Source organism: Centroberyx gerrardi, chromosome 6 (genome assembly GCF_048128805.1).
Source record: "Centroberyx gerrardi isolate f3 chromosome 6, fCenGer3.hap1.cur.20231027, whole genome shotgun sequence".
NCBI lineage: Eukaryota > Metazoa > Chordata > Actinopteri > Beryciformes > Berycidae > Centroberyx > Centroberyx gerrardi.
The window spans coordinates 28500001-28511161 of record NC_136002.1 but is presented as its reverse complement, the minus strand read 5'-3'; the positions used below and the strand labels follow the sequence as shown (position 1 = coordinate 28511161).

The following is an 11161-nucleotide window of genomic DNA, read 5'->3' as shown; positions in this document are numbered from 1 at the left end:
AAGAATGGTTGCATCCATTGTTGGGGATCTATGAAACACGCTACAAGTCACTTTATAGATTTTTTTTCTGTTCATTTTCAATAAATGCTACCTAATTAGCACTTGCTGGCTAGCTGGCCATGTTAACTCATCAAAACATTGTAACGTTATTAAAGACAATACCAAAGCAGCGATAAATACATGATTTGCTGCACGAGACCACTAGATAAAATCGGAGCCTCTAGCCCCGCCCACAATCTGTCAGAATAGAGCGAGCCATCACACACCTGAGTGAATGTACTATGTTTTTCATTCTCTTAAAGCCATTCTGATCTAAAGGCTTCTGCTTAAATGCTTTAAATTTGTTTCTTAGACAAATATAAATAGTGAAGTTGATGCCTATGTATGAATTTCTTTCCAAAGCCTTTGCCTTTCCATCAAGGCAAAGGGCGGCTACTTTAAAGACTCTAAAATATAAGAGAGTTTTGATTTAACACTTTTTTGGTCACTGCATAATTCCATTTGTGTTATAGTTTGTCCAAACTTTTGACTGGTCGTGTACTAACTGAAAAATGTGACACATTCTGTTTCAAAACGATTGCCGGCATTAATGTCAAACTCCATCTAGATTATTCTCGATGTTATTAGGTTAATAAAGACCTTTACAAAATAAAAACCCATTAGAGGATATAATCTTGTCTTCTTGAACTACTGAGCAATGAACATCAGATAATAATTTTCGTCCAAAGTGGATATAGAGCGATTTGGAAAGGAGCCTGACAGTAGACAGACTATTACTTCGTTATACAACTTGTAAGTCTTGCCAGTTTTGTTAGATTGGGTCACAGCAGAACTGAACCCAATTACAGCAGGGAAATAAATACAACCAATGCCACTGAATCTGTGGCAGTGTGTGTGTATGTGCATGTGTGTGTTTGTATGCATTACAGAAAAGTGCTACTTGTAATGACGCTTCAAGGATAAGACAAAGATGGCATGATTAAGCGAAACACTTTTACCCCGCTGCTGCCACTAAAAGGCGGCGAGTCCTGAAAGAGCAGGTGAGGAGGCGTGACGAATCAAACTCACTTCTCACTGATAAGTCAGCGGCTTCTTACCTTAACACACAGTATTCAGTGGTGAAGATAAAGGGAGCAGTGATGGGATGGGGTTAGGCATGAAAAATCCACCTGCTGAACCACTAAAAGACACCGTCAGCATCCTAATGGCAGACATGACTAATCAAAACGCAGATGCTTCACTGCGCTCAAAGCAAAACAGGTGCGCTTCACCGTAAGGCTCATGATGCCTGAAACACATTCCCAAGTTTTAATAGAAAGGAGCGGAAAAAATGTGACACCTACTCTTAGAAAATGATTGCCGGCATTAATGTTAAACTCTGTATGGATTATTCTTGACGTTATTAGGTAAACAAAGACCTTAAAAACCCGTTAGAGGATATAATCTTGTCTTCTTGAAATACTGAGCAATGAACAGCAGATAATCGTTTTAGTCCAAAGTGGATAAAGAGTGATTTGGAGTGAAACTCTTCCAATGTAGCCTGACAGTAAACAGACTATATCTGCACCTTGATCTGCCGCTCTGCATTAAAACTTTGGGATGCGACTGCATTACATGTCAGTCTTCTCTTTGAGTGCGAAGCCTCTGTCTTTCTACAAGACATGACTAATCAACCCTGTAAGCAAACCAGTCCTCAGTCCTGAGTCCTGAGGTGAGGAATGACTAATCGAAGCGCAACCTGACGAAAAGAGCACAGCTTTATTCATAGCCTTCTGCATGACAAGGAGGCCAGATGGCAATTTCTCACATCAGACCCTGCAGCACAACAGCCAATAGCAATGGTGCGACATGGAGCGGGATGCGAGCAGAACACGGTGCACCGCCAACAGACACCGGATCACTGACAATCACATTACATCCAAACACAAAAACAACTTTGCACTGAAGACCATGGCCCACGTGGGGATATGTTTATGATTAGTGTGTCTGATAACCGATGCAGAACGGAGAAACATCAGTCATATTTCACATATAACAGTATCAGTGTTGCTTGAGTTATCAGCAGGATATGATTCCCCTTCAAAGGTGTAAAGAAGCCATTTCCATTACATTCACAAATTGACGTTCATCCACATAATCAAGGAAAAGTGCAGAACACAGTAACACCGAATAAAAGGCAAGCTTTGCTTAAGGCAGCTGGTGGGCCAGATATTTCTATTCCTGCTACACTGTGGAGAACAGAAGCCAACCGGGCATCAAAAATGACCAGTTTAGGACGTGTCAGTTCTGTTAAATCAGGACCAAAAAGACAGGATAATTTTGGCGAATCTGTACACTTCAGATCATGTGAGAAGTAAGGCATTCTGGTCAATCCTTCTCAGTAATTATTTTTTACACTCTCACTCTCAGTGGTGCGTCCATGTAGTGAGACGGCTTGGTGCTTTGTCGTGTGATGTCTCTATCCACACGTACGGATCTGGGTAAAGACAGTAAGCCTTTGACAACACTGCTGCAGCAAAGAGTCAAAGAAGATGCCAAAAATCATAGGCTTGTGAAAACCAACCGCTGTTGCCTCTAGCAAATCATCTTTAAAATGGAATAATTACACATTTGATCACCTTAGTGTAGGTGCAGCAAATTCATTCTTTCAGGTGTGTGATGACACACTAAGGCAGTTATGCAACACAGACACTAAAACAAATTGATCAGTGTGTCACAACCTGTCTATTTCAGTAATATATCAATTAAGAGGTGAGAAACAGTAATACGGATGATGAGATAGGTCAAATAATCCCTGAACATACTGTAGAAGCAATTTGAGGTTACATTACTCTCCCTTGATACGGACTCAGGTCAGGTCACACCCTGTAAGGAGAGGCAGGCGAGGTCCATCAAAACCAAGCAAGTGGGCGCAAAGACAACTGATCACACAATCACTTCAAAGAAAAAGGAGTCAAATGATCCTCAAACTGAGAAAAGACAACAGAGCGTCCCACAGCAGGAGCCAAGTCGAAGTGGCAGCTCGCTGCACACGTTACAGGCTGCTTCCTGCAACAAGAGACTCTCTTTCTTTCTTCCCCTCTCTCTCTTTCTCTCCGTCTCTCCCCTGCTGTTCCTTACCCATACTGGGGACTGTGACCGTACTCGGCTGGATACTGCAGCACAACAGGCTCCCTCGCCGGACTCTCCACCACATCCTCCGTCCCGTCCCTCAGGTAGGGGTTGCCCGGTAAGTCTCCGTTCACCTCCGCCCGCGCCCCGGCCGCCGGCGAGCCGGCGGGCTCCCCCGTCTGAGGATCGGGCTCGGTGACCTCCTCCTCCATCGGCTGGCCGCCTGGTGTGGCAGACTCCTAGACGCAGCGGTGCCTCCAGCAGCAGCAGCAGCAGCAGCAGCAGCGGCAGACTGCCTGTCCCCAGACCACTGAGCCCGACTGCCTCCACAGTTTGGGTTTCTCCCAGAGCGGCAGCATCGGTTCCCGGAAAACCGTTGTTAATATTTGAGCAGTGAGAGCAGCAGGTACGATGGCTCCTCTCACGCTACACTCCCTGACTCCCCTCTCCCTCCCTCCCTTTCTCTCTCTCTCTCTCTGTCTCCCTCTCTCTCTCTCTCTCCTTGACTCCCTCTCTCTCCTTTGCTCTCTCACTCACTCCCCAGTGCAAACATTCCTCCACATGGGGAGACAGAGTGGAAGGCTTATTAGTGAGTCCCAATGACAGACACAGCCCTGCCTGCCTGCCTGCGGCTGCGCTCGCAAAACACACACAGGGAGGGAGAGAGAGAGAGAGGGAGAGCGAGAGAGATGGGCAGAGACAGACTCAGAGAGGGGAAGAGAAAGAGGGAGAGGTGGAGAGAGAGAGAGAGCGAGAGAGAGATTTGAGAAGATAAGAAGAATAAACCCGCTCAACCATCTCCCTGATCCTCTAAAACTTCCTTATCAATGGGGGAGAAAAGTCAGTATGCAACAATAGATGCAAAATCTGTTGATTGTTGTCGCACATTAAGGAAGCAGGGCAACACTGTTAGAAGATGTATATGATAAAGATAAATATGAAGAATATGTTTCAATGTAGATTCTCTAAAAACTATTTTTAATTGGTTAATAAAACAATTTTCCTCACAAAACACGAGTTGCATAAACAGAAATAGTGATATCCTTCACCTATAGAGGTTCTGACAAGGGAGCGGATGGGATTCATTTTCTGAAAATGTTGATTGATCTCTTCTTACAGGCTTTAGGCAACGTTGTTTGTCTTCATGCCAATAAAGCGCATTGAAAAATTGAGACAGACAGAGAGAGAGAGAGAGAGAGAGAGAGAGAGAGAGTGTGTGAAGTGAGGGTGAGAAATGATAGGCAGATAGGGAGCTAGAGAGGGATGAACTGTGTGTGTGTGTGTGTGTGTGTGTGTGTGTGTGTGTGTATCTTCTCTCTCTCTCACACACACACAAACACACACGCTTTACATCCCAGTGGACTGCGCTCAGTGCGCTCTGTAGGTCAACACAGAGATGCTGTAAAGGCGCTTTTTCATGCAGAAAGCGACACACATCTCAGTGTAGAGTGACAGGAGCGCGCGGCGCGCGTAAAAGCGTGCGCCACCGTGCGGAACAGCAAGAGCACGCGTTGCTGGATGCTGCGCAGGGGACGCGCACGGCATCCCGGCGGGGGGTCCACAAAGCTCTGCTGAGCCCCTTTCACACCTCCGGTACATCACACCGATCCACACACACTTCCTGTGAACCGCTCGTCATCAGTGTGACAGAAATTATATTCATCACTCACTTAACATCTCTATCATTAGTGGGCTTAGTGCCGGCAGGCTAATTAAAACAGCAGGCTACTCTGCTTAGCCTGGTGGGAATTCATGGCAGCTTATGTTGTCTTACGGTAAAATAATTTAAAAAAAAAATCTAGATTTTTTTTTTTTTTTTAAAGCAGTCGTGTCGTATTGAAAATTCTGAAGAGCAGCTCTTACAAGATGATAATGAGCAGTGTTGCTCAATTATCAGTTATAACAACACGTTCTTCTTTAAACACGGATCAATCGGTTAGGATGCCGAAGTCAACCTTGGACGAAAACCCATTAAACAGAATAGGAAAAATATTAATTGGATTTATTTTCAGGCCACACGCTGTTTCTCCCATAGTGGCGGCATTCACCATGTGCTGATACAAATCAAATCAGAGAAATGTAGCAGGTGTTGGGAACAGTTCTGCAGCCTAGATCTTATTATTGAGTGACTATCCGTCCTGACCAATCCACACAACAGGTGTGTGGATAGGCTGTAATAGCCCTATTCATTTCTAATGAAGGTAGCCTAATTTATAGTCCCGTTTCCCCGACTTACCTTTGAGGGTGTTAAGTCTTTGAAAGTGATCAATCAAATCCGTAATCGATGCCCGCAGTACAATCCAGTTTAGAGACTTGATACGGACTCCTCAATCAACCTCGCTAATACACCAAGGCTGTTTGCTCTATTGATGAATTATTCCCTTCTTCTGGACTACAGTATGGTCATTTTTTCCCATCATAACAAGACGGAAGGTAGCGCCGGTTGGTTCGTGGTTTCTCTAATATCAAGTCCAGCAGCAGACCACGGCGCATTCAATCGAGTTGCACTTTTCGCTAAACTCTCAACAATTTTTATTTCTTCTCTCATTCCACGTCGTGTCCGGGTTAAACACTGACGATAAACTCGGAAAATATCTCTTACACAGCGCAAAAGCCCATTTACTTCAAGTAAAAATCCAGGGACAGAAGATACACAGGTGCCGCGCGCCGGGAAAGATTGATGAGAGCAGCCCGGTGGCACGAGGAGACGCTCCTGCCCAAATCGATACGCAATCGAGCAGCAGAACAGCGATTGGCTGCATTTACCTCTTATTTGCTTTAATCCCACTTATTGTGCCATTTTCAACCAGAGAAACTATCAGCGCGGTCTCGATTCATTAACTGGGAACATATTTCTTCCATAACCGTCACTCCGCCTGTTCCTCAGCACTGGTCTTGAAGAAACCCGTCAATCTGTCAAGTTAGCCGAAGTTTAAAGACCACAACTTCCGGTGATGACTTTCAAAATAAAATCTTAATAGATGAATATAATATTTATTATGGTATAGGCTAATGTTTTTATTTATTTATTTATTTAACAGTTGTAGTTTCACCTGATATTTGATCTAATGATTCTATTAAGTAGTTTTGGTGCGATTTTGTTGCTCTCCACACCGTGAGTTTCATTTTACACTTTTATTTTGAAGGCAGGGCCACTTATTTTCCGGTCTTTTTCAGGCTATTTCTGTCAAACTTGACGAAACTCACAAGTAATTTCTCAAATCACAACCTACCATTTACAGTATGTCTCGGCGTAGGGTTTTCTGAATCCCAAGGACTGGCCATATCTCTTTTTTTTCCACCTTTTAATTGCCGGAATACAGTTTGCCCACTTTTTCTGCATAAATTACATATGAGTTATAACACAACCAGACTGAAGTAAGTTGTATAATGATAGGGTCTGTCAAGGGGAAAAGCATAAATGAATGTTTTATGACAGTATTTAATTTATTTTTTATATTGGTGGATGTTTGCCTGAGGTCACTTTACCCACCTTGTCTTCTACCACAACATTACTGCAGAGAGGAGCTAGACAAGTCATTCACATGTATATTTAATTGGCTCTAATTTGGTTCCGGCAGAAGGAAAACATACAGTGTTAGAGAAGAAGAGTCATCAGCTGCAAGAACAAGTCTGGAGTCTGACTGTAAGCAGTGTTTTCCTCATAGGGAAAATAAAGCCAGAAAAGAGGCGGTCATGGTTAAGGTGAATACTACTGAATTTCAGCTTTAAAATGTGTTATTCCTTTTGTCTTATGGCAGTTCAGACTGTTGAAGTGAACACTGACTGATGTGCAGAGCCAGAAACAAAGACAGAGGAGTTGGACCAGCCTCAACTCTGTAATGAAGGAGCGAATAAATTAGGAAAGTTGACTCTTGACAGGCGGCAGAGTGATTTCCTGGTCGGGAACTGATAGCATTACTGTAATTGAAGAGTTACGTTCCAAAATGAACTAATCCAAGAAGTGACGCCTATAGTAGCTTATATTAAATGGACACTCACTCACTCAACCACTTTACAAACACATGACACTTTGTCACGTCACCACCAGCAATAACTTGCACTACATTATTATGTTCTTATTCTTTTTTATTTACTTTTAATTTCTGTTTTTTCCTATTCTAATTGGATCCTTTATTTTATTTCTTTATTTATGCCTGTGATTATATGTTCCTTTTCTTTTTATATTGAGAGGAGCCAGCATACAAGCATTTCATTGCACTGTTTACCCTGTTTATGCTGTGTACATGACAAAAAAACACACTTGAACGTGAACTTAAAATATATTATGGCACTAGTAAGAGGATAGTAAGGAATGTAGGTCCTTAGTTTACAAAACAATAAGTGGATCCTCTATATTTTAGAGATATTGAATCATGAATTTCAGGTATTAATTTTGCCCAAACGGATATATAGTATTTGGAAAATTAACTATTTAACTATAATCTCATCTGAATGTAAAATTTCAGACCAAGCTTGTATGAACTCTCAAAGTCTGCCTCATAGGCTCTGTGATGGAAACAGTGCCAGGCTGTGTATACGATTTAGTAGCCTGCATCACAGATTAGTCTTGGTTTGAAAGAGATGTGTTCATGTTTATGGATTGAGGTTCTTTACTGCCTAAGAACAATATGAATTCTTGACACTGATGTAATTACCAATCTCACCATGTGCTGTTCAAAGAGGCTGCTTTTGGCTGTTTCACTGTTTGTTACTTGTTTGTTTTTGTTTGTTACTCACACCTGAGGCTTGTGCAGAACTGCTTGGCTGCAATGCACCTGCTTTATTTTAAACTCATGGGTCCTCATTGGAAAAATAAACACATCCTGTGTTGTTTTAGACTGCCTGTAAAGTTCTGTCATTAAGAAAAAATAAATAAAATAGAATTTCCACATTCAATTGCATTAATTTTATATTTACATTTTAGACATGTAGGTGACACTCTTATCCAGACCAACGTAAAATTAGCGTAAACTGAAAAAACAGTTGAATACGCTTAATTTCATAGATGACCAACTTTATAAGCAACCAACACTAGGAGCGCAAGAAGGTAGATGTAATGTAAGAAAATATTCATGTGACCCTAGAATTGTCATGCTTATATAGAAGTGATAAAGAAAAGAGAAAATAGAAAAGAGCTGGAGAGAAAAGGTACAAAGGATTTTTTGGAACAAAATTTGATGCAGATGGTTCTGCTGCTGCAAACCGCTCCAATACGCATGAAAATCAAAGACAGATGAGACCAAAAGGACATCATCATCTGCAAACAGCAGAAACATCACCCTGATGACACCAAACTTTAAACTGTCCAGACCTCAGCTGCGGCTTGACGTTCTGTCCACGAATATCACAAACAGCAGAGGGGACAAGGTGCACCCCTGTCGGAGTCCAACGCCTTTTAAATGAGCTTGACTTAATGCAGAGAATGCGAACATAGCTCTCACTCCAAATGTGTAAGGACCGAATGACTCGCATCAGCGGCCTCCGCAACCCGCACTCCACAGCAACTGTCACAGGATACCTCAGGTAACACAGTCGGAAGGCTTTTCCAAATGCAGAAATCACATCTAGATTAGCGAACTTCCATAGCCCTTTGATTATCAGTGAGAGGGTATAAACTGGTCCGCTGTTCTGCGACATGGACAAAAAACACATTGTTCCTCTTGAATCTGAAGCTTAACCATCGACTGGAGTCTCCTTTCCAGCACCTTGACATTTCTCAGGAAGGCAGAGCAGTGTGAGACCTCAGTAGTTAGAAAATACCCTCTGGTCCCCTTTTTAAAGATGAGGACCACCAGCCCTGTTTACCAATCCAAAAAAAGGCTGAGTGTGTCAAGTCAAGTCAAGTTTATTTATATAGCCCTTTATCACAAGCATGGCTCAGAGGACTTTACAGAGAATGTGTCTAGCTAGGTCTAGCTAAACACAATCAGTGGTGAACAAAATTATGTAGGGCAAACATAGTGAAAAACACAAGGTAGGCAAGAGCAGATTTAGCAAGACAAACAATCTACCTATTCTACATAGCCTAACCTACCTGGCACCCCAGCCTTAGACCCTAAATGCACACAAGGAAAAACTCCCAGGAAAAACCTTAGTAGGAAAACTTGGAAGAAACCTTGGGCGGGCTGAGGCAAATAGGGATCCCCCCCAGGACGGCTTAGCGTGCCGGGCAAAACATTAACAGAGTCATGGGCAACAATAATGACAGGAGAAAACACAGAGAGACAAAAAGAAGGAGAAGCGGCATGCGGCGATGAGAGGGGGCTGAGGCCAGCACTAAAGTGTGTGTAAAAGGGATCATAAGATTATATCGGACCATGGTGGTAAAGACAGAACTAAGCCAAAAAGGCTCTTGATTTATCAGTCAATCTTTGTTCTGACCCTCACCTCTATGGTCACAAGCAGCCAAGATGTGGTTTCTTCGCAGGGTGGCTGGGCTCACTTTCCATGACAGGCTGCTCCTTTGCATGGAGAGGAACCAGTTGAGGTGGTTTTGGCACCAGGTAAGGATCGCCAAGGATTGTGTCTCCCTTTGGAGGCATAGAGAGCTGAAGCCTTCCTGTGGTTGACTAGCAGCTAAGTGGCTAAGGTGATTTTCCATTGTCTGCAAAGTAGTATGTCTTCTACAACTAAACAAAGCAACGACTGGTGTTGAGATAGGTGCAGAAACTTACAGAAAAGACTTTGTAACAATGGAGAACTACAACATAGAATGTACCAACTGTTGATAGTGGGGCTGATCCTCCTGAGTAGGGAGTAGACGTCAACATATTTCAAAATCAAAGCCATATGCTTTATATGTGTCTTTATATACATTACTTATATGAAGTAACGTCCCATACACTAACATGGGGTAAAGTCAACCCAAGTGTTGATGGAAATGACGTCAATTTCGGCTCCCTATACCAGGCAGGGATGACTGGGAGAAGACCCCGGGGTAGACCCAGGACAAGCCAGAGGGACTACATCTCCCAGCTGCCCCGGGAGTGCTTGGGGATCCGCCAGGAGGAGCTGGAGTAAGTTGCTGGGAAAAAGATGTCTGGGCTGCTCTGCTCACCCTGCAGCCACCGTGAACCTGACCGGATAAGCAGCAAAACAATGGATGGATGCTTCTGCTGCTACCTACAGGCATATCACGCACTTCTCTTGACTGGTATTTACTGGTAATTATGTATCTATTATTTACGTTAGTATTTACATTGCTGGATTTTGTTACACTTTGAGAATAATAAGCTGTTAAAAATAAGAGTGAAGACGAGGTGGAACACAATTGGTGCAACAGATTTGCCTTCAAACTCAAAGGCACCAGGACAAGGTAAGCCCATTACAAATGCCTATTGGTGGCTAGTGGTTGATTTCTCCCTAAGGCTACAAGGCTGATGGCAGAACACTTTCCTACAACACCCACTCTCTTTCTTTATTCCTATTCCAGTTAGTTTAATCAAATGAATGGCTATGTCTAACAGGGTATTGTAAGTATTACTGTGGTAATCTAGATTCAGGGTAATGGGCCCACTAGGAATGCTAAAGGACAAAAAGGCCCTGACAAAAATGCCACCCACTTTTTTCTGTCATGGTTACGGCATTTATATTTCACATTTTAGGCATTCAGAGGACACTCATCCAGTGTGACTTGCACTGAGTGAGCAGGGAGGAGTCTGCTGGTTGACGCACACAGGTTTTCTCCAGGATTTAACCTGTGACATTTTGGTTACGGTACAGCCTCTACATGCTGTGTATCTACTACCATTGTTTTTCTCCAATAAACAAGTAGCACCTTTTAATGAGACCAACTAATCCCAAAACAGTGGCTCATTGTAAATGTGTTTGTACCCTGTCCAAGTATGCAAAGGAAGGAGCGACCTCAGCTGGAACGATTCCCTGCAGTGAGCATCTGTGAAGTTATTATACAAGAAACAGACAAAAAGAGAATAATAAACACTCCAAATGCACAGTGGCATTTGTAATAGATCCTGAGACACTCCAGCGTCTGCTGTAAAGCAATGGCCTGTAGCATTTTATATTACAGTTCCATTTTTACACAATT

The 11161-nt window shown here is 42.9% G+C and overlaps 1 protein-coding gene across 1 annotated transcript in view; it reads right to left on the bottom strand.

Annotated features, from left to right (window-relative positions):
- The window catches only part of LOC139916878 (calcium-binding protein 8-like), a 59245-nt gene extending 55796 nt beyond the window's left edge, over positions 1-3449 (bottom strand). The window contains exon 1 of the mRNA XM_071905896.2: positions 3121-3449. Within this exon, the coding sequence (XP_071761997.2) occupies positions 3121-3323 (203 nt within the window). The 5' untranslated portion in view covers positions 3324-3449. The remainder of the gene's footprint in view (positions 1-3120) is intronic.
- Positions 3450-11161: the final 7712 nt, after the last annotated feature.